Source organism: Hermetia illucens, chromosome 3 (assembly GCF_905115235.1).
Source record: "Hermetia illucens chromosome 3, iHerIll2.2.curated.20191125, whole genome shotgun sequence".
Lineage (NCBI taxonomy): Eukaryota > Metazoa > Arthropoda > Insecta > Diptera > Stratiomyidae > Hermetia > Hermetia illucens.
In genome coordinates this window covers 173276598-173299669 of record NC_051851.1, presented here as the reverse complement: position 1 = coordinate 173299669, position 23072 = coordinate 173276598, and the positions used below count along the sequence as shown (strand labels likewise).

At 44.9% G+C, this 23072-nt stretch overlaps 2 protein-coding genes across 8 annotated transcripts in view; one reads left to right on the top strand and one right to left on the bottom strand.

Moving 5' to 3' along the window:
• Positions 1 to 1040: 1040 nt before the first annotated feature.
• Positions 1041 to 23072, top strand: part of LOC119652582 (E3 ubiquitin-protein ligase lubel) — a 79876-nt gene continuing 57844 nt past the window's right edge. For 6 of the 7 annotated variants that reach the window (XR_005249564.1, XM_038056799.1, XM_038056802.1 and 3 more), the window contains exon 1: positions 1041 to 1712. Coding sequence is in view for 6 of the 7 variants with exons in the window: in XM_038056799.1 (XP_037912727.1) it covers positions 1707 to 1712 (6 nt within the window). In the remaining variant the exon portion in view is untranslated. The remainder of the gene's footprint in view (positions 1713 to 23072) is intronic. The other variant, XM_038056798.1, reaches the window with a different exon arrangement.
• Positions 8784 to 10027, bottom strand: LOC119652586. Its single transcript, XM_038056807.1, has 2 exons — positions 9806 to 10027; positions 8784 to 9716 (listed from the first exon to the last, which is right to left on the bottom strand). The coding sequence occupies exons 1-2, from the start codon at positions 9813 to 9815 to the stop codon at positions 9067 to 9069; spliced, it is 660 nt and encodes a 219-aa protein (XP_037912735.1). The 5' UTR covers positions 9816 to 10027; the 3' UTR covers positions 8784 to 9066.

The following is a 23072-nucleotide window of genomic DNA, read 5'->3' as shown; positions in this document are numbered from 1 at the left end:
ACAGAATCGTAGTTGGTGCAGGAGGAGGAAAAGATTATTTCGGCACGGAGAGGGGACTTAGCAGCTATTAGTACACCTCCACCGCCCAACGCAGTCTCTGTAACAACGGAAGACAGAGTAACCTAAGAGGAGCTCGAAATGAGTCATGTCATCCAACCAGGTTTCAGAAATGTAGATGACGTAATTTTGGAATGATAAGGCAAACAGTTTTAAGTCCGACAGCTTGGTTGTCAAAATTATTTAAGTTCGGTGAGGCAGGCGGGCAGGTCGCAAATTTTCACGGAGCTTAGTCCTCTGATAAGGCTTGACGAAGACCCCCTGTGGCGAAAAGGAAGATTGGATGATAGCATCGAAGTCGTTGGGATACGTCACTTTGAAAAAAGCTATCACTCGGTCAGAAGAACGATCCTTCGTCAGCTTGACGCATGAGAGAGGTGACAAATATTAGTTGGCTCTGCTGCTGATATAGGCCCGAATTTCTTCGAAAGTGGTGGGGTACGCTATCCTCGACGCGAACAGTTGCTTCGGCGGTGAGCGGCGTGACCTAAAGTTTTTCGTGTACTTAGTCTTCAACCATTTAAACTGAGTCTGTTCAACCCTGCTCTTTCTGCAATACTACTTAGGATTGGCTGCGATTCAAAGTGCGACGATATGAAAGATACAATTTATACTGAATCCACTTATCCTTGTGTCTATATTAAGCATATTTTAATGCACAATTTAATATAAAAAAAGTAATAAAATTGAAAGCTTTTAACCTCACACTGGCTCTGAATAGCACACTCACTCACTCACTCACTTTTCCCGAAAGAAAAACAATAATCAAAGCACTTTCTCCCAAAATTCCCTCTCATATTTTGAAAATACCCAACAGTCAGTGGATAAACATAATTAGATTTCCTAAATAAATTTTATCTATAACAAAAATTTTCACCATTTCCCTATCTTGATCCACACTTACGTCCCTCTCGCAGTTTCTCATCATTTGCAACATCTTAGCCACCATAGCCCGAAAAACTCACCAGCTGGGAAAATTCTTAAGCAAACGGAAAATCGTTTTTGAATTTTCCACCCATTCAGTAAGTTTCGGCCGATGAAAGTGTTTTAAGCTTTCCGCGACGATCGCGCCGTCCAATTTCATTAAATTTAAAATAATCCTCTTTGCCCAGTTCTGTCCGCCTCAAATAGAACTAGCTCAGTGAAAACGGAGGAAATTGCACTTTCAGTTTCTTGAAAATTTTGCAAAAATTGAAGTTTTCTTACGCGGAAAAGTTAAGAGTAATTGTGAAAGTTGTGGAAATTGAAAATTTACCGAGATCCTGTATTTTTGTGCTGTGAAAATATTACATAATAGAAAATTTAAAAAAAAGAAAAATCTTTATTATTTTTGGGTATCGGAAAGTGATAGGTATCCTTCGAAATTGCAGAAAATCTTTTTATATAACACAAGCCCCAAAACAAATAGTGTGAAAAGATTATAAATAATCTACCAGGAAAGCAGTTTTCAATTTAAAAAAAAAAGTTTCCATTTAGTGATTTTCACAAGAAGAAAAGTGTCGCGTTTGAAACGAAGAAATTCATGTGTTTTTGACCAAGAGAAGGAGAGTGAAAATTTTCTTCAAGTTAAAAATAGGAAAATTGGATAGTGCCTAGTCCCGGGATATGTTCAGCTTTAGATTGGATTTATAATTTTAAATTAAAATAAAATGAGTGTAAGTGGATTTATTTTTACTTTCATAGAAGTCTAAGGGTGGTCCGTGAAGGACAGTTTCAAGAAGCTCACAAAGGGGCTCAAAAACATTTAGATACGATGAACACTCCTCTTTCATGTCGTCCCTGATTTCCTTGCATCTTTCATCTTAAAAACAAGAAAACTTTCAGACGTTGTCGAATGAAAGTGTGCAAAATCTCTCGTCGTTTTTATAATTTCCGTTTACTTTATTTTTAAAACGTGCCAATTCGGTTTGCGACATTTCTAAATTTAAAATGGATGGAGGCCTCTGAAACATGGCGATGGCAGTGGCATCGCCTCAATTCAGACTGACCAGAATAAAAAGTATCTTCTGCATTTGGCACAGTGTTTCAGGAAAAGAGAATATTCAGAAATTAGAAGAAACGTGGTAGTCACTTGATCGATTTGTGCTGATTTTCACAATTGAGCTTTGTAGATGTTCTGTACTTGGGGCAAAATAGGACGCGACGTTTCAGAAGAAGTAAATGAAAACGGTGGTGTTATAACAAAGAAATAAAATGAGGTTGTCTCTGGTTTCAACGGTGGCTAGACTACCAAGGGCCCAAAAACCCTCATACATTCCAAGCAGTTTTGAGACTAACTTGATAGTCCCTTCTGAGAAATGAACTATCGACATTTATTCCTAGCCCTTAGGATCCTTCTGGATCACAAACATTGTCCCGGAATAAGTGTATACTTGATAGTTCTAACTTTGTTGAAGTGCATCAACAAAGTTAGCACCATCAAGTATAGGCAGGACCGTAGAGAGAAGACTCAGGTCCGGGATGAAAAAGAGGCAAAAAGAGGGGACGGGGTGGAAATTATGAGGGCCTATGGTAGAAATTTTGCGGGCCCACCTGTTTTACATTTTTCCATAGAAACTTCTACTCTGGGTCCCCAAGAAGACTCCCAGGCCCACCCCCTCTCGTCAGGTTTAAGGGCTCAGGAACAATGCCGACAGTTCACCTTTCAGGCTTTCACAACTTTTCGAACCTCTTTGCTCCACACTCTTTTTACTCCTTCGCGTTAACTTCCGTTTGTCTATTTATTTATTCCCATCAGATTATCCTATTTTTTGGTTATATTTTCGAAATTTTATTGGCACATCCAATAAACCAATTTTTGCTTGCTTTTTTTTGGATGGACGTAGAAAATTTACAAAGACACTAACGGGCCAGGTTGCAGCAGGATGTAGGATTCCCATCCACTAAAACCACCCCCACTTTCTCCTTCTTCCTTCTCCGCGGAATCGCCGCAAAGTGTTACTTCGCGGGGAGGACAACGCTATAAGCAACCAAACCTTCCGTCCTTCGCAGCCTCCTTGCGCGCTCCACTCTTCCAAGTCCCTCCTGTATACTTTCGATTGCGGAGTTCAGTTCGATACACCAGTTTCCCACCGACTTCAGTATTTCCCTGACGATGTTCTGCGGACATATGTTGATTTTCAGAGAATCTTCCAGGCTTTTACTTTCTGATTAAAATCGTCCTGGTCTTCAGGTGTGCAACCAGATTCAGGACAAAAGGGAGAATCGTCCAGCCTGAATCATTGCAAATGCTTCTTGTAACCACCACGTCCTGACAGGAATTGTATCAGATGGTAGTTAATCTCGCCGTGTCGTCGCTGGATCCACTCCTCAATAGAGAGAACCAAAGTATGGATCCAGCGACCCCTCTGCAAGTCATCCCATCGTTGCTGCCACTTTTCTTACGACTCTCGTCTTGCCGCCTTTGGGTATTCTGTATCCTTTTCAGGTGTATTTTTTCTGCCGAGCCTCACTTGTCCATCGGAATCACTCCCGCAATAAAACGCGCTGTGCCACCTGATATTGTCGTGAAGGCGCTGGACACCCTTTAGTTTAGTTTACTGGGAGGACCGCAGCTCCGAGCATTAAGGCTATTATTAGGCTTACGGCGGTCGCAGTTTTTACCGAATCTGAGAGCATTCTACAGAGGCAGAGAGTGTGCATATTCTTCATTGAGGAAAACCTTACCAAGGTTTCTTCGTCTGAGATCTAAGAAGGCCGGGCAGCTGCATATTAAGTACAGGGCCATCTCCTCCTCCTCAAATTGGCTGCACATAGCCGAAACCACCAATTTAATGTTTTCCATATGGTAGTTTAAGGAACAGTTTCCCGCTGCGTGAATCCTTGCAATTTCACCCTTCAGAATAGACTTGACAACGGATGGCCGGATGATAAAAGCTGGTTCTGGCCCTACCATTGTGGATCCAGACCCTCGGCAAGCCAGTCTGACAGCCTCCTCATTATCAGCGATGTTTGAGTGCCCTAGAACCCACATCGTGTCCGACTGTCGAAACAGATTTGAATTGTGTAACCCCTCTGTTTTTGTCCCCCACATTCTTCTGCTACCAATGCAATTGCATATATCTCCGCCTGGAATATAGTCGTCATTTTCCCGAGGGGTCGACCCAATTCCATGAACGGAATCCCCGAAAACACCCCGGCGCCTTCCATGACTGACCCGGCGGTGAAGACTATTAAGTCTTTAATCTGAAAAGACTCATGGCCATTTCTCGACCAGTTTTCTCTTTTGGTGATTACGACAATGTATGTCTTTTCAAAAACGAATCTGGAAACCATCAGAGCTACCGAATATTCGTTAAGGAATTTCCAGATAGGGGCATGACCGGCGTATGATTGGATGCCTTTCCACACTCCAATGGTATCATCTACATGTCTCGTTGACTGCTTTCCGTTTCACCTCCAAGTGAATGGGGGTAGATTTAGTGCCGCAGTCGGCATAGTGCTCATTGCTCCAGAAATACTTAGCCAACTAAACCTCTGAATCTTCGTTAGCAGCTCCATGTTGTTAGCAAAGTTCAATCTCAGCCACCAGACGATACATGCATACATCAAAATGGGTTTTATTATGGATGTATACATCCAATGTATCCATTTTGGTAAAAGTCCCCAGGTCTTACCTATAACATTCCTAAAGCACCAGAGCAACCTGCAGAATTTCTGATATTGTTCCTGGATATGGCCCTTCCACGTTAATTTGGAGTCGGAATGTACTCTTAAATACTTGACTGTGCCAGCTGGATCTCCCCTGCTAAGGTGGATTTTCTCCACTATGTGAAGGATCCAACTGATTAACAGCGGTTCGATGACCATGAATGCGCCTGAAGCATATTCTATTCCGGACATAGCCTTTTTATTCTTCGCCGGGAGTTCATGGAGTGCAGTCTCCGCGGATTTGCCTTTCTGGTAAGCGTGTTGCCTATGGTGAAGTGGGCACAGGAATATATGTACTCCTAATATACCGATCTGCTAGTCTTTCTAGTCCTTTTAAAAGAAAAGCAAGGTTTCCATTACTAGCGCAGAAATAACCTGTAGCCTTGTAGCTATGGAACGAGTTAAAGGCTCATATTACTCGCTTCAGTGATAGTACTTTGCATGCCAGATTCCAGTCCTTCGGTTAAGGGTTGTACGCACCTGTCGGGCCCGAGATGAAATAGCTGTTCGCACTGCACAAAATCGTAACCCGACGGGTTAGTGTCGTCATACAAGACCCATCCATCGGCTTCTATAGCCTTGGCTGCAGCTTACCCCCAAGGTCCACATATAGTTGCCGTTTCTTGTCGAAGTCTGGTCTTACTCTTGATCATTGACAGAACCTTCTAGTTCAAAAACATGCAAGCTACTCCGCGATCTCTTCAGTCCCCCAATAGTTTGACCGCCTTTTTGCAGAACTCGCCGCCTCGGCATAACAGCGTCCCATCAAGATACGGCCTCTTCATAATACGACTGCCCAATCCACAGCCCACGCGTTGAAATCACCCGCTCTGATGTTGGGGTTTCGACTTCTTACATCCACGACTAGCATTCCTTCGAATTCTGTTATCGTCGCGCTTGGTGGCGCATAGCAACTATATATGTAGATGCCAGCTATTTTTGCCCTGACGAATCTAAATTCTGGAAATTCCATCATTTCTTGAATGGCTTGATTTCCACATATCCATATTGCCGCCTTGTCAGTTACATCTGTAGTCCAGGCACCCATCTTATTACTGCGAAAAATTCCGCTGATTATGGCAGCTTCGATTCCCTTCTCATTGATGGTCTGCGAGAGAAGGTATTGGGAGACGCCTGCGAGAAGGTCAATCATCAACCTCATTTCTTTACTGCCTCCAAGGCTCTTCTAAACACTGGGCATCTGCTGTAACGTGCCGACAGTCGACGCAATTTTTCCCATTGCAAAACATACATTCAAGCTTAACCTTGCATTCTCTAAACATATGACTTTCTCCCCCACATTTTCTACATCTTTTGATCTGTCACAGTCACCGGTGCATTTCGCCGTTATGTGGCCAAATTCAAGGCATCTGAAGCAGCGTTTTAGGGACGGCAAACGACCCGACCTATTTTTACTTTACCAGCTGCCAGCATTTTGAACCCTGCTTCAGCTGGTAAGCTTATAGTTTGCATGCCTCCGTAGGCCTTCCTCTCCTCGTGGATATCCTCCTTGGTCGTGATTTCATCAATGTCCTTGCGTTGTACAACAATCTCCTGTTTTCTGGCCCGTACTTGTGCCTCGTCTACTAAGGACTTCTCCACCTTACTGAAGAAATTTTCAACCATTTTGCCAAGAGACTTGTTCAGCTCCAGCATCAAATCTCCTTTTTGAGAGCGTCTGATTTGGCTCACGTTTTCTCCTAGGTGCATCAGCTCAGGATCGGATTTGACCCTCCTGAGGATATCGGCATAAGTCATATCACCTTTTTTCGAGATGATAATCAATTCTGGCCGTAATCCTTTCATTATGTGTTGCATTTTTCTTTCCGCCAACCTTGGTCCATGCTTCTTTGGTTCCTTTTTGGGGCTTTACCTCCCTTGGGTCGATTGGAGCCGACACCACTGTTTGCACGTATTTGGTAATTTTGCTTGCCTTCCCCTTTGACGGCGGGAAGCCTTTTCGCTTCATGCGAGGGTTTTAAAGGACTCCCTACAACCCTTCTCAAGTTTACCGCCCTTTGGATTTTGAGGGGATGTCAATGTGTTGCCTGGGCGACGCTTGTTTTTGATGGCTTGGTGCACATTGTGTTTGTCCTTTATGAATTCGGACAACTATATTATTTTTCCTCCGAGTAGGGGGAATAGGATAGGGATAATTCGTCTGTATTCTGACACTGCTCCTCTGGTTGTTTTTCCACAGGGCACTTCCGTATTTATTAGCTTTCCGGGAGCTTCCCTGATTTCCTCCCTTCACCAACGTTAATTTCGGAGGAGATCGCAAGATCGTCGAGCTTCTCCTAAATGGATAAAACACTTAAGTCCTGCGACATCTGGCGACCAGGTGTAGTCACGCCAATATGGGCTAATGTGTGACCAGTTTATGATTCATCTTTCCGTGTCTTTTGAACCGGCATTCTCTGGAGCGATGCACCCTATTTAAATGCCTCTTCCTCCAGGCTCCTGGTAGGATTCGATGCACCAGTGGCCAAATAATGCACCAGCGAGGCACTGCATTCGAGGGATATCGACGGCCGGAAGCCTGCTTGCCCACTCACAAAAGGCGCCAGTACTATGGTTCCGAGTCCCTGCATCGTAAATTTTTCTCTCCTTTCTTCTTCCTTTCTTCTGTCTGTCTGCCTGTATGTCCGTCTCTCTGTCTGTCTGTCACATGCAGGAGACGGTTATAAAGATTGATACCAAATTGGTAGAAAGGTGGGAGCTGTGATTGCTCACGCATACAGTGACCTACATCCTTCAACATCGAATTTAAGTGGGGGAGGGGGTTCCCAATATATTCAAAAATGGGGTGCAAATTTTTCACTACATATAGTCATGAGGGATATCAAATGAAAGGTTTCGGTTAGTACTTTCCGAATCCGGTGTTAGTTTTGTCATTTCTTGGAAAGGTGGGGCCTACGGGGGGTCGAAAATGATCATTTCTTTAACGGACCCATTCTCTACAAAAACTATCTAGCCCAAAAATGTGGAAAAAATCAAGAGGCTGCCACTATATGGTGCCCTGCCACTATGGTGCCACTATATGCTCAGAAATACCCTACCGATACCTATTCAAATAAAATTGATAATAGCATATTACTATAATTTTTAGCCGTTGACTACAAAACCCCTCTTCAGTTCTGTCGTCATTTTGCTTGCAATAAAGTCGAATCATGGGACTTTTTTGTTCTCATCTCCTGCGCTTAGTAGACGTTGCCTTTATAAGCATCTCCCCATCCTTCTTGTGACAATTCAAGAGAATTGGACAATATATTTTGCATAAATTAGGTTTCCTTCCCAATATCCCAGCTCTTTCTCTTACTCTTGATTTGCAGAGGTCTCACCAGAAGCTGTACGTCGTAGGTTTCACAGTCTTCTTTCCGATTTTCGCGTGGCGCTGAATTGGATTTTCTTAACAAAATGTAGTATTCTCGTCAGTTCTCTTATATTTGAAAAGATTAGCAGCGCTCATTTCTGTTTTAGCTTTCAAAGAACTATTGATTTGACGGTAGGTAGGGTCCATGAATTTTGGGGCTTCATTCGGTTTGACATGATCCTCAACTATAAGGTAACTTACAACTTGTGTGGCGATAGGTTTTGGTCTAAGAGTAACCCTTGCTCCTTCATCAATACTTCATGCTTCTGGTAGAGTCAAAGCCTTTGCTTCTTCATCATTACTTCATGCTTCTGGTAGAGTCACAGTCCATCAGGGACAATGTTTTTGAACGACCCACTTTCAAATCTTTCAAACAACGGACTTACAAATCAATATATGCAAGCAAAGTCGACAGAAAGTCACGAAAGAAATGGAATAAACAGTCTGACTTTGTTAAATGCCCTATTCCGGTATCCCGAAAAATTCAGCACCCTGGAGAAGTCCTCCCCCCCCCCCCCCACCTTTATCATCCGCTTGCTGTTACGGAGTTATTCCTACGATTATAGCAAACTTCAGAATATCCTAAACTTCTGGCGTTCTGGGCTACCTGCTAGCTTCTGACCTTACCTGAGTCAACGGCTTGAACAAAGGGAGTGTTTTCGGGGTTCAACTCTCCTTGACGTCCTTCAATTTCAAAGCAAAATTTCAAATAAATATTTATCACATGTACTAAAGTCTACAATAAATATAAACGCAGACATCATTAACGAGGTTGCCTGCAGCAAAAACGTTTCAGCAAAATACCAGAACCTCTCCCAATACAACATTTTGTCTACACGATTTCTTCACCCAATTTATAGTTGAGAGTCCCAAATGAGGGAGCAAGATTATTCTCTCCTTCAAATGCTCAATTTGTCAACACTTATTTTTGAAATAAAAGGGTTCGGTAGTTATGGTATTCAAACGAAAACTGGTTAGACGACATATTAGAAGGGTGCCCTTGGTTTGTTGATCAGCTGATATCCATAGGATGCAGCGACTCTGGAACGAGATTTCCGTGGTTTCCGCAAACGATCCACTGGACATTTTAAAGCCCTTAACGCCCTTAGATTGCGCATTCGTCTCATTACCATAACGTGTCCATCAGTAGGTGGTGTCATGTAAGGTAAAAAGGCAAATACTGCAGAAGCTGCTTGCGCTTCCGGATCAAAGACACTTTGCCCGGCTTGTTCAAGTTGTCCATACGATAGATTATTTGACAAAGTTTGGACATAAGCCATCCGAACAACATAAGCAACTGGCACTATAGTTTGACGAAACAAATTTGCAGAAGTCATTCTCCATTGCTGATTCAAATTCTTAGCCCCGAATGATTTATAGCTACTATTTTGTCCTTGGTCCGTGATGGGAGCATATTGTCTAAGAGTTCCTTTTTGGAATTTCTGGGGAATCCCATTCCCTCCAAAATATCGGAGATTACGGGAATACTTAGAAATTCCATGTGTATCTTTTGTTGCAGTTCTTGCGCCTAGACGTTTACGTAGCTTGTCAAATAGCACCGAAGTAACACGTTCCATCTGGGATACATACTTCCCTCCAAGCTGCGAGTATGTTGGCATCGATCGAATCAATGAACCTTAATAAAAAGAGTAACCATCAGTCTAGTCAGTTATAACATTGACAGGCACAAGAAAACATCAGACAGTCCTAGGTGTTTCAACATACCGTTCTGCATGATGGCCAAAAATATGAATATTTTAGGATTTGTTGAACTGGTTATACTTTTCTGTTATAAGTTAACGACTTTCCAAATTATATAAAATAAAACCAAGCTTAAATGAAAGGCATGAAGCGCTAAAATACAAGAGGACTCAAAATTTTACGGATTTCTTTTTGCAGTCACCAAAAAACTGACAATCTACTGAAAATTGAAAGGTATCGCAGGCGACTACAATTGCAACAGGATTTCAACTGAATCAGTGGATATTTTAGACCACGGTCTACCTCTACTCAGAGACTAAGATAGTCAATATTCTAAAAACTGTCAAACCGAAAATCTGAGTTTGTAATGCCCTTTCACGGAATTTTGAATCCTAACTCGTCTGGAGGTAGTTTGACAAAAGTGGGATATCTCTGTAGATTTCAAATGTTAAGAATCCTTGATGTGTTTTATAGTTAATATCTTACCAACGTGTGTTTTACACTAGCCTAGAATCACCATGGCCAAAAGTGGCTCCCAAATGTTTACCACTCGCTGCTATACAACACAAACACAACATGAGAATTATGAATTATATGCCCCCTTGTTCAGGACTAAGCTTAACTGAAGCAAGTTTTTTGGAATTAAGGTTTTCGGTCCAGTTGAGGCCGAACTCAGGACCCGCCCTCTCCCCCGAGGATCGACAATTTTGGGACTGGGTCCAAGTGGGGACTCGGACGGAAGGACTTAAGCTTTACAGAGAAGCCATAAAACCCATCCTTGGCTATGCTTCATTTTCGCCCAATCCTTCGAAAAAAGGTTAAAATTTTTCACTTACTCCCTAGGCGACCGCGGCACATGTTTCAGTCCTCGTAAATGAGTTTCCTCCCTCCATCAGAAAAACCTTTTGTCGACAAAGCAAATTTTCACCTACAAAGCTAACAACTCCCCCCCCCCCCCTTCTTCTGTGCCCTCATTACCGGTGTATCAATGTGCTAATAAACATTTTCAACAAACTACGGAATTGTAGATGGCATGAAAGGAAATACGATCCGAAATCTCAGAGGACTCATATAATAAAGCCGACGTTGCTGCACCTTGCGCCAGGGGACTCTAAAGCGTGAATCAGAGAGTTATTCAATGTTAACCTCTGCCAAGCAGTTGGCCGCTTCTGCAGATCAAGAGGCCACTACTATAGATCAAGAGGACGCTGTGCACCCTTTGATCATTTCTGTCTGCAAAACTCATTGCCATTTTGAAGCCACTAGGCGGGGAAAAATTTTCCGAAAGTTAAATTAGTCACGACTCATCTTTATTGAGATTACTTTTTCGCTTCTCAAGAGTTCAAAAAAGCTGGCCAACAGACAAGAATAGAGTGTCCGTATTTCAACACAAATGTCATATTTGTCACCCCAGTCTCCTGTCACACCATCAGCTGTTTCCACGGTCATTCGATGTGGCGACAGAGGCAAATTCTCCATGGCGTCCAAGGACCGCGTCTTCGATGTGCCGCCACAAAGCCTTTGGTCGTCCTGTGACTACCACAATAAAAAGACCAGTGAGGCAGCCTGATCAGCACGGCTATGTAGCAGACTTGCCCCTCTCTCGCTGGGGGTGGGGGTGGGGTGGTATTACGCAACCTTTATAGACAAAGTGGAATGAAGACTACAGACGGAACACCTCAATGAAAGACGACCGCTCGCAGATGTCTATCAAGACATACCCCATAAGTTCTGATTTTACAACCAATCTTGTATTAAACTCGATGGATGGACAGACTAGATTCAAATTTCTCTTATACTAAATAACATTTGACGAAAATCAAAGGAGTTCAATCCTCAGACTGCAATTGCTGTAGAATTAGGAAAACAAATGATCGCACTACCTTCTCTTCTTCTTCTTTATTTTTCTTCAGCCTTTGTCTCTTCACAAGCCAAGTCGGCTCATTGTGATCAGTTTCGCCATTTGGTTCTATCAAATGCCTGATCTGGATGAAGTCGCGGGGCTTTCAAATCCCCATCCAGCGTATCAAGCCATCGTTGTATCGACCGGCCTTTTGGTCGTTTACCATCAACTTCGATGTTCAGACCATCCTTGGTAAGTGAATTCTCGTTAGCACGAATTAGATGACCATACCATCGAAGACGCCTCTCTCGCATTTTTTTCACGATCGGTGCAACTCCATATCGATCACGGATATCCTCATTTCGGATGTGATCAAAAAGTGTTACGCCACAAGTCCAACGCAACATCTTCGTCTCCATTGCCGCAAGACGCCGTTCATTGTACTTTATAGTCAGCCAACACTCAGAAACATAGAGAGCGACAGGACGGACGACATTGCGGTCAATTTTAGTTTTGAGACGTTCGTTGATACGTCGATCACAAAGAACAAACAATTTCATAACGCAGTTCTCCATTGATATAGAGCATTGACCAGAGATATTTAAATCGTTCAGTTCTGGGCAGGTCACTACTGCTGCCAGTGATTGTTCTTGTCTCATAGAGATCGGTTGTCAAAAATTCAGTTTTATTTAGATTCAATCTGAAAGCGTCTGCATGTACGATCGTTCCTTTTTTGGAGAAGTTGCTCGAGGTCATTTTGGAATTGGATGTTAGGAGAACATCATCTGCATAAAGTAGTGTATTGGGCGCTGGACGCTGGATATCTTGTGTGACAGTGTCCATAATAAGAACAAAGGGGAGTGGTGAGAGGGCGTCTCCTTTATGAGCACCAACACCCTCAGAGGTAGTCAGTGACCTTTAACGGGGCGCTTACAGTACGGGGTGTGACGTCCCCGAGGTGCCCGAGCAAGTAGTTCTGACCTCCTAGCTCGCAGTATACCTGTGGCCTAGATAGTAGCCTCAAAAACTTCTCTGTGAAGAGCGAACCGCGAATGATCGGTACACGTCGGGATACATTAGGAGTCTCCGGAGCCGTCGACAGCTCTTTATCGACGGCAGACCCGTTCCTGACTATTGTGGCCAGCTCCCTTGCACACGATGCGCTGATGAGTTTGCCAACGTCAAAAATGAGCTGATGGAACTGGAGGAACTATCGGACCGCACCTTCCTCTATAGGCGAACGTGGAGAGCAGCGAAAAATTATTGGAGAGCAAACACAGCCGCACTCCCCGCTGAGAACGCGACTTGCGCCAAACGGACCATAGATAGCCCACTGCACAGCGAACTGGAGAAAAAGCGGAAAGAGGACGACGTGCCTGGAAGAAACTTTGCTCAAAGTAGTTTCCAGGGCCCAAAAAAGAAGGCGAAGAAGGAAAAAAGGAAACAACTGACTACGCCGACAGAGACACGTCTGTCCAAAGACAAGGAGGCTGCAAAACAAAAGCCAGAAGCAGAAAAGACGAGGAAACGAAGAAGGACCAGACGACCGACAGACGGCAAGTTTCGTGGCGCGTCAGATGAGAACGTCGTACACACTGTGGGCTCGGGACGGTGTCCAACCTTTAGGGCGGAATTGGCAAGGGCTAGAGTACGAGTGACATGATCCGCATTTTACAAATTGACGTGCACCAGACTGCAACCGCCCGCCAGTTGCTAGCGCAGTTCGCTGCGGAAATACATTCTGATCTAGTGCTAGTTAGTGAGCAATACCGAAACAAGGACCCGCCTCATGGCATCTCGACTTATCGCGCACCACTGCCATCCTGGTTTGGGACGACGTTCGACTTCGTGTTCTTGCCAAAGGCCGAGGGAACGGATCTGTCTGGATTCGGTGTTTAGAGGTAACGTTTTTCAGCGTTTATCTGACGCCTAACGAGACGATGCCGGACTTTCGACGCCGGCTTGATACTCTGGAGGACGCAATTTCGAGCACTGAGGGACGAATCCTGGTAGGCGATGACCAGGGTCCTTGAATGGGACATGCCTCAGTCAGACTCCAGAGGAAAACGGATTCTTGAAATGGCGGTGAGAGCCGGGCTCGTAGTTTTGAACACCGGATCCACGCCAACGTTTCGGCGACCAGGATGTGAAGGAAACATTCTTCAGTCTTTTTTTTTTGTTTTTCGAACAATAATTACTAGTGATCCAGGGTAACTGACTGTGGCTTTACCTATACTCCCAATCCAAATATCTACTGATTTCGGGACAACGTAACCACGCTCACACAAGAAGCATATTTCCTTATCTGACGTTTCTTTCGGCCTCAGATGTTATCAAAGTGCGACCTGTGAAATCCTTTGCGTGTGCCAGCGTCGCCTCCACTAATTGCTTTCTATATGAACTCGGTGATGATCACAATCCGATTGGAATTCTCCTCAGACACTGGAGTGCTAATGCTAAAAGGAAAGATGCATAAAGGATAAAAGAAGTGAAAACCCAAAAACGAACTCGCAGGTCATAGGGAGAAAGCCCTGGTCCAGAGTTCAAATCTCCTGAAATTCCCCAATCAACTTAAATTTGTTAAGGACAAATACTACCTCCACACTCCCCCCCCCCCCCCCTAATGAAACTCCAGGCCCCCAGGAAATCCCCTCTTTCCATCCCCCTCCTTATAGGTCTGCTGCCTCTCCATGAAAATGCTCTCGTCTGTTGCCTCCGATGAAAATTCCATAACTATGATATATGGAGAAACAAGAAGGTGGTCTTAGTGGGTAGAAATCTGACGTATCTCAGACCAGAAGACCTGCAGTATCTTTTGAAGTATAGTTGAAGTGAATGATTCAATCTTCGCCGTATCTCATCTTTACGTACAAGGCTAAGGTTTGACGAGCGATTTGGCATCGTTAAGTGATTTGCCTGTCGGTGTTACTTGAGACGCATTGAAAACGACTCGAAGCTTTGTGGTGGTACTGTCATTCTTGCGTACGGCATGGTGAGGCAAGTAATATGTCTGTTTTGCAAACTTATCTACGACTGGCACTTCCACCATGTGGCCTAGCTCAAGGTATTCCTCCATTGGTTCCTTAAGTCATCGTCGTTGTTCAATAGTTTTTCCAATTGCGAGATTCGAATACGCGCCTTTTCTGCGAGTTGCACACGGTTTTTCCGGGATCCGCATTTTGCTTAAACGGGAGCCGAACATTATATCTGCCAGACTCGTCCCTCCTGGTGGTCTGCTGATACCATTCCATGGCTGCCTGGTCGTCCCTTGTTAACGGCGCTTTCGCTCGGTATCTCGTTGATAGAGGAATCAGAATCTTCCTTTACCATTGGCAAGTTATGGAACTTATGCAAATAATTCCAAGCCATGGCTCGCTTGTTGTCATACCGTTCTCGCAGCATGTGCCTTGCTACCTCGTAATTTTCCTTGTCCACATTGAGATATTGAATGACTTTTCCAGCATCACCTTGAACATGTGTTTTCAAGTACTGCATCTTTTCAACCGCAGACAGCGTCTTGTTGCAGTCTTCTTTTTCTTCAGCCCTTGTTCCGTTCACAAGCGGGCTCGGCTCATCGTGATCGGCTTCGCCATTTGGCTCTATCGAATGCCTGATCTGGTTGCAATCTCGAGGCTTTCAAATCTCCATCCAGCGTATCAAGCCACCGTTGCTTAGGTCTGCCTTTTGGTCGTTTACCATCGACTTCGATGTTCAGACCAATCTTGGCAAGTGAATTCTCGTTTGCGCGAATTGCGTGACCATACCATCGAAGACGCCTCTCTCGCAACTTTTCCACGATCGATGCAACCCCATAACGATCACGGATATCCTCATTTCGGATGTGATCTAAACATGTGACGCCACTAGTCCAACGTAGCATCTTCGTCTCCATTACCGCAAGACCCCGTTCATTGTCTTTTATGGTCGGCCAACACTCAGAACCATAGAGAGCGACTGGACGGACGACATTGCGGTAAATTTTGGATTCGCGGCGTTCTTTGATACGTCGATCACAAACAACACCAGTTGAGGAACGCCACTTCATCTAGGTTGCGTTAACGCGTGAAGCAATTTCACTTCGGTTCTTCATTCGCTGATAGCATTGACCCGAGATATTTAAATCGCTCAGTTCTGGGTAGGTCACTGTCGCTGACAATAATTGTCCTTGTTTCATGGAGATCGGTCGTCAATAACTCAGTTTTATTCAGATTCAATATGAGACCGTGTTGCATGAGGCGATCATTCCATTTTTGGACAAGTTGTTCCAGATCATCTTTGCTATTAGTTGCTAGGAAAACATCATCTGCATAAAGCAGTGTATAGGGCGCTGGACGTTGGATGTCCCGTGTGACAGTATCCATAACAAGAACAAAGAGGAGTGGTGAGAGGACGCTTCCTTGATGAACACCAACACAGACACGAAGCGGTTTTGATACACCCGCCATACTTCGAACTTTACTTTTCGGATCGTGGTAGAGCAGTTGAACCCAGCGCACGAGTTCTTCTGGCACTAAGTGTTGTCGTAGAGCATACCAGATGAGTTCGTATGGCCCACGGTCAACCGCTTTCTCCAGATCTAGAAATTAAATGTACAGAGGGCAATGCTTCTCCCGGTGTTCCTCCATGAGTAACCTTGCAGCGTGTATTGCGTCAGTAGTTCCGCAGTTCTTGACAAATCCGGCTTAATTCACGGTAATTTGAACGATTTCGCGAATACGGTTGTCAAGAATACGTTGACAAATCTTCATGATATGGGAAAGTCACCGGATCGGACGATAGTTTGAACATTTTGGAACTGTGGTACTTTCTTGCCAGTCAGATGGTGTTCCTTCCTTCCTGAATAACCCGATTAAAGCATTCACTGAGCCATAGTGTTGGGTCCCACCTCTTTGCTTTCCAGAGCTCAAATGCGATGTCGTCAGGACCTGTTGCTTTCCACAATTTCATTCGTTTCATTGCCTCCTCGTTGACAGTTAAGTCCTTGAGCGTTTTACATGAGCAGGTCTCTTCTAGGTTGAGCATCACGACTAAGGGTAAAACCGCAAACAACCGAGCTGTACTCACATACAACAGAAGTTCACCCGAAGTATGAGAGTCCAGGAGCTATCCCGGTTCCCATGGTACCAGTCCTGGTAAGGTTTCGTGGCCAAATACCACTTCAGATGAGTCCCCGTGCAGGCTCGGGTCTGATCGCCTTGATTAGGCCTTTGGAGCATTCGCCTACTGCATCACGGCCGGCAAACCAAAGTAAGCACAGCGTCTCCCGATGCCACCACTATGGAGACTCTCCTCGACCACTTGGTTTTGGTTTGGCCGACATGGTTTCCTCCCCGTCTTCCTCACCGCCACCTCTGAGCACCAGTTGCGCTGACAGGTGGAACTGCTCCAAATGTTGGTAATGACTGTGGGAGTGGGGGATGAGCAAATTTTTCAGTTGAAATCTGCTCGAAATATTCACGTCATCTTTTCGCGTTATTAACACAACAGAAGTGTTCGATATTTTGTATGCGTTTGTTTCGGCTTTTGGCAGGTCGATACAGATCTCCCTCGCCATACGGAGTGTTCAGTTCGTAAAGATTTTTGTAATGGTCCGCTCAGGTGACACGGATCGCTTTCTTTACTTCCCGGTTGGTATTCTTATAAGTTTGACAATTAGCCAGCGTTTTATCGCCGAGAAACGTGTGATAGAGGCGTTTCTTTTCACGGACCTTCATTTCAACATCGTGATTCCAAGTATCTCGGTTGATGTATCGCTTAGTGACCCCGAGGGTTGCAGATGCCGCTTTGTGGATCGTGTCTTTCATTTGATTCCACGATTCTTTCGCAATCGTAATGGTTGATAATCGCGTAAGTGAGATCATTTTTTTCTTTCTTCTCACGCTGTTTTATCGGTGGCTTGATTCGCAGGACGGCAATCAACGGCCGATGTTAAGGTGCAATGGTCTAATTGGGAACGACTTTGCAATCAGTGACGGTGGTAAAATGTCGGCGTCTTATACATTCTCATAAGAAGACAAAAAGCTGGTCTTCAGGCTCTGAAGCTCGGCGTTATTTTTTTTTTTTGCCTCGGCGATTGCCGTATAATCGATCGCCGCGGGAAATTTGACTTCCAAGATTCACGACAAACGGTCCGCAACCACATTGTCTTTTCCAGACACGTACTGGTTATCAAAAGTAAACTAACTGATATAACTCAAGTGCCGAAGTTGGCGAGGGGACACTTTGTCGGGCTTTTGTCTAAGCGCAATAGTAAAGGATTTGTAGACCGTGAACACAGTGAACGGGCTGCCCTCAAGGGAGAAACGGAAGTATTTTATAGCGAGTTACGCGGCGAGTAGCTCGCGATCGTAGGCGCTGTAGTTGTGTTGAGGTGGGTTGAGCTGTTTTGAAAAGAAGCTCAACAGTTGCCAGATTTGATTGACCCGTTGGTGAAGAGCGGCGCCTATCGCTGTATCAGAGGCATCGACGAACACAGCTAGAGGTGCATTTGGCTGAGGGAATACCAGGAGTGTTGCATCAACAAGCTGTTGTTTGACCGACTCAAATGCATGGACGGCTTCAGCAGACCACGCCAGGCAAGAAGGCATTGAGGATCGTTTGGTGATGAGGGGCCTTGGGAAAGAAACGACGATAGAAGTTTAATATGCCCAAGAACCTTCGCAGATCCTTCCCCGTGGTTGGTAGGGGGAAACTTTTTATCGCGTCAGTGGCCGAGATGTTCCAAGTGCTCAGATCCTGAAGAGGAAGCAACCAGAACATCATCCATGTAGACGATGCAAAAGTTTAAGTTTCGCAAGACAGAATGGATAAACCTCTGGAAAGTCTGCGCAGCGTTGCACAAGCCGCAAATCATCCTGATGAACTCCAAGAGTCCGAATGGTGTACAGATAGTCATCTTCGGAATGTATTCGGGAACGACAGGGATTTGGTGATAAGTCGATTTGCGTTTCACTATTCCCACTATAAAATCTAGGAAGATGAGACAATCGTATGATGAACCATGTATTCATAAGTACAAGGTCATGGGTGTTAATGGCATTACGGAAACCCTCTGAGATGGCAATGCCAACACCGTATTAAGTGTGTGAGCTACCAAAATAGAGAAATTTATAACCAATGTTACCGCTTTCGCGTTCTATGTCGCTGCTTTTGGCACCAGACCATCGGGTTTCTTGCAGAGCGCAGATATAAAAACTTCTTTTCCGAGGGGCTCTTGCGAGTTCCTCGGCTTCTCTAGTTAGGGTGCCAACATTTAGCGTGGAGACACATATTTGTTTTGTTTGTCCTGACACCACCCATGCGTCAAGAAGCCCATTTCTTGACAGGACCGGGACCCATTCTGCCACGTGAGGTGAACGCCCTGGCTTGTTAGTCAATCCGATCATGTTGTTTCTAACAACATTGAATGCACTTTCTTGGTCGGCTTGCCGCGGTCCGTGTCACCAAGCTCTCTTGGTAGGGTTTAGCATAGTGGAATAACCCCAACTATACTTTATTTATCTCTTTCCCTAAGCTCAACATTTTATTTTTGTTTTACTGAGGATAATAAAAAGCACGTTGCCCCAAACCCTCCTCCTTTACCTCGGCTTGGGACCAGCATTTTATGACGAAGCTCTCTGTCCTTCGTTCTATTTCCAAGCCAGTTTGATTCCGCAAAGTCGCTGAGCAACTCCTCCTCCACTAGTGGACTTGAAGTGACAAACTAAAAAGGAACTCGCTGGTCATAGGGAGAAAGTCCTGGTCCAGAGTGCAAATCTCCTCAAATTGCCCAATCAATTTAAATTTATTGAAGGCAAACACTACTGCCCCCCCCCCCCTCGTAGAAAACTCCGGGCCCCCAGGGGATCCCCCTTTCCACCCCCCTCCTTATGGGTCTGCTGACTCTCCATATGGCCGATGAAAACTCCATAGCGATATGGAAAAACAGGATGGTGGTCATAGTGGGTGATCTGGCATATCTTGGACCAGGTGACCTGCAGTACCTCTTGATGATTTCTATCTGTCATCTTTGACAAGATAGTTGTGTAGTTGGAGTGGATGATCCAATCTTCGCCGTATCTTCTCTTTGACATTGAATAACCGATCTCAAAACAAATCTCCACAAATACTGTAATTTCCTTTTCTTGTTAGTTTCTTTTAACAGTCAGATACTAATCTGAAGTAAATTTGGATAAATAAAATTTTGGCGCAGAAAAATATATTTAATTGCCTTCTCCGTATCTTAATTTCAAGCGTACTGAAAACTTCGAGTTAAAACTGAAATTTTCTTCTTTCTATCAAGAATTTTGGAAGTCCAATACTAAAAAGCAATTTTTTTAAGACCAATCAACACCCAACACTCTAAATCACCTCCTCAAACCCATTGAAGGTGTTTTTTTCTTATTTTTCTATTTCTTTAACTCTTAAAAGAATTTATGACTCTGAACTCAACACCAAAGTGGAAGTAAAGATACAATTTTCCGAGTATCTCCACAGAATGTAAAGATCTATTTTCAGCATTTCTCAAGTGAAATAAAAACTTGTTTCTGGTGAGATAATAAACATTTTGAACCGCCGAAATATTTTCCTTCAATATTCAAAATTGTTACGTTCACATGTCGTCATTGGAATGCTATTTTCAGTATTTGTTTCGGAAATTCTTGACGAAATTGTGCGGAAAATTGGGGGTTTGAAATGAATGCAAAATGCAGTCAGTACAATAGAATTTAGTTGTTGGAATTATTTGTGCATTGCTGAGGATAAATTAAACAATTTACAGGAGTTGCTTGGTTTGTTTCAAAGCTTCTTGAGATGAATAACGATTGAGCAAAAAACTAGCAGGAACTGGGTTGTTTTTCAATGCCCACTTTAAACCCGGGGATTCCTCCTATTTTCTTCACACTATTGTATAATTTCGTGGAAAGTAATGTTACGTTGTTTAGCATGGGGTTCATGTGTGTAAACACAACTTTAAAATAATTATTATGAACTTGAAAAAGTTGCCTACAACCTCGGCAATTAGAGACATTCCTAGTCCTGCATCTCTGTCTGGGGACTCATCCAAACCGAAGCGATGCAACTACTTCCTGTATCCACTGTGTCCCCTAAGGAACTACGTCAGATGGCAATTCAACCCTCCTTACCTCCGCTCGACCCATCTCTCAATACACCGGATCAGTGTATGGATCCAGCAGCCTTTTTCGGAATTATCCCACCGTTGCTGCCATCTCCTGTACAGCTCCTTCCTATTTGCTTTTTGGAAGCCCCGCAGTCCCTTTGGTCGGTGAAGACAATGTGCCCAATTCACTAGAAGATTCAAGGTAATCATTCCCGCGATGACACACCCCGCCTCACCTGATGCTGTCCTATATGCACTGCACACCCTCAGTTCCATTGGCCGGTATACTGAACTTACCCACAGGTATCTCATGATCGATTTTGAAACGACCTCATGATTACCAACAACGATTTTGACAGTATTGTTATTCCTGAGATTGATAATAAGGACCGCCTCCGCCTTCGCCTTATCTTCCGCCAGGTCCAGTTTCACCATTTGAAGTATGCTTTGATGGCATGAATGGTTTCACTTCCAAACAATTCCACGTCGTGGGGCTGTTTCCCAACTACTACCAGGTCGTCTGCAAAAGAAATCAATGTTGCCTTCTTTGGCACGCGAAGGCCAAACACTCCGTCATACATTATGTTCCACAGCAGGGGCTCCAGCACTGAGGCTTTTTTTTTTTTTTTGGGGTAGGGTAGATAAATGCATTTACGCACACAGTGTTGGACTCCCGATTCGGTACGTCGTCGGACTACCAACTAAACACCTCCCCATCGTCAGAGAGCTAGCCTGGAACCGTTTGTCACATTACTTCGGGCCAGCCCCCGAACTCTCCCGCCTTGCGGAGCCTTCAAATCAGGGAATTCCTTTCACCAACGGGAGGGCAGAGGAGGAAGGGAACTGTCAGTTCAAGGAACCCCCTGCCATCCGGCTCCTCCACCGCTCGAGTTCTATCTTCTTAGCAACGAGAAGGGCCCGAACGTAATGGGCAACACGGTTCCAGCTGTCAGCAATCCTCAGCATCTCTTCCACAATGTTGTCTGGAGAGAGATCCCCTGTGTTTAAATAGAGCTGCTGACGAACCCCATCCCACCTTCCACAAGAAAAAAAAGTGTGGTGGGCATCGTCCACAACTCCATTGCAAAACACACAATCCGGAGAACGCGCCTTTCCAATCTTGTGCAGGTAAGACTGAAAACTTCCATGCCCACTTAAAAATTGGGTAAGGAAATAGTCAGTCTCACCATGCTTCCGATTCAGCCACGCACCTAAGTTGCCGATGAGCCGCGCAGTCCATCTGCCTCTAGTTTCATTTTGCCAAGAGAGCTGCCACTCGTCTAGAGTGTGTTGCCGTTCTTCGCGAGCAACCACCTCCCTTGGTTCATCTCCCTTCCGCTTGTATATGGTCTGGCGCTCCCTGGCAAGAAGGGCAACGGGGATAACTCCCGCGATCACCATCACGGCCGGTTCAGAGACTGTGCGGTACGCAGACGCCACCCATAAAGCTCCCCGTCTCTGTACTTGCGCGAGGCGTCTACGATATACCTCCTTGTTAAGAGCGCCAGCCCATACCTCTGCGCCGTAGAACAGGGCAGACTGCGTTGAGCTCATCAGGAGACGTCGCCTACTAGACGTGGACCCCCAATGTTTGCCATTAGCCTACTTAACGCCGAAACTCCAGCCGCAGCCTTGTTCGCTGCTGCTTGGATTTACTCAGAAAAGCTCATCTTTGAGTCAAGAGTCAACCCGAGGTACTTTACCGCTGATTTTGACTCGATTATCGACTCGCCGAACGATATGGGACGCAGGGTCGGAATTCTCTTCTTAGTCAGGATGACTACTTCGGTTTTTTCCAGTGCAAGGTTGAAACCATGAGTAGTCATCCATCCGCTTACCCGTCGCATCAATATGCCGAGTCTGCTTTGCGCCTGTTCGACAGTGCGTCCAGCAACAAGCGCTGCGACATCATCTGCGTAGCCGACCAGGCGCGACTCTTCTGGCATGTCGAGTTTAAGCAGACTGTCATAGGTAGCGTTCCAGAGGTCCGGCCCTAGGATGGATCCCTGTACTACCCCCGACGTGACCTCCATCCACCTTCGACCCTCTAGTGTTTCATAGAGCAGGGAGCGGTTCCTCAGATAGTCCCTCAAAATCCGTAAGAGATAGTTCGGCACGTTGAAGATATTGTCTAGTGTGCCTAGAATGTCTTTCCATCTCACGGAATTGAAGGCGTTTCTGACGTCAAGCGTTACGAGGAGCACCACCCGTCGAGTTCGGCGGCTATGTGCCTCTGCTCGTCGAACGGCGTCCACGACCTGCATGACAGCATCAATTGTCGATCTCCCTGCCCAAAAACCAAACTGCCGGGGAGATAAATCTCCGGCAGCGCGTATCGCTTCAGCGAGTCT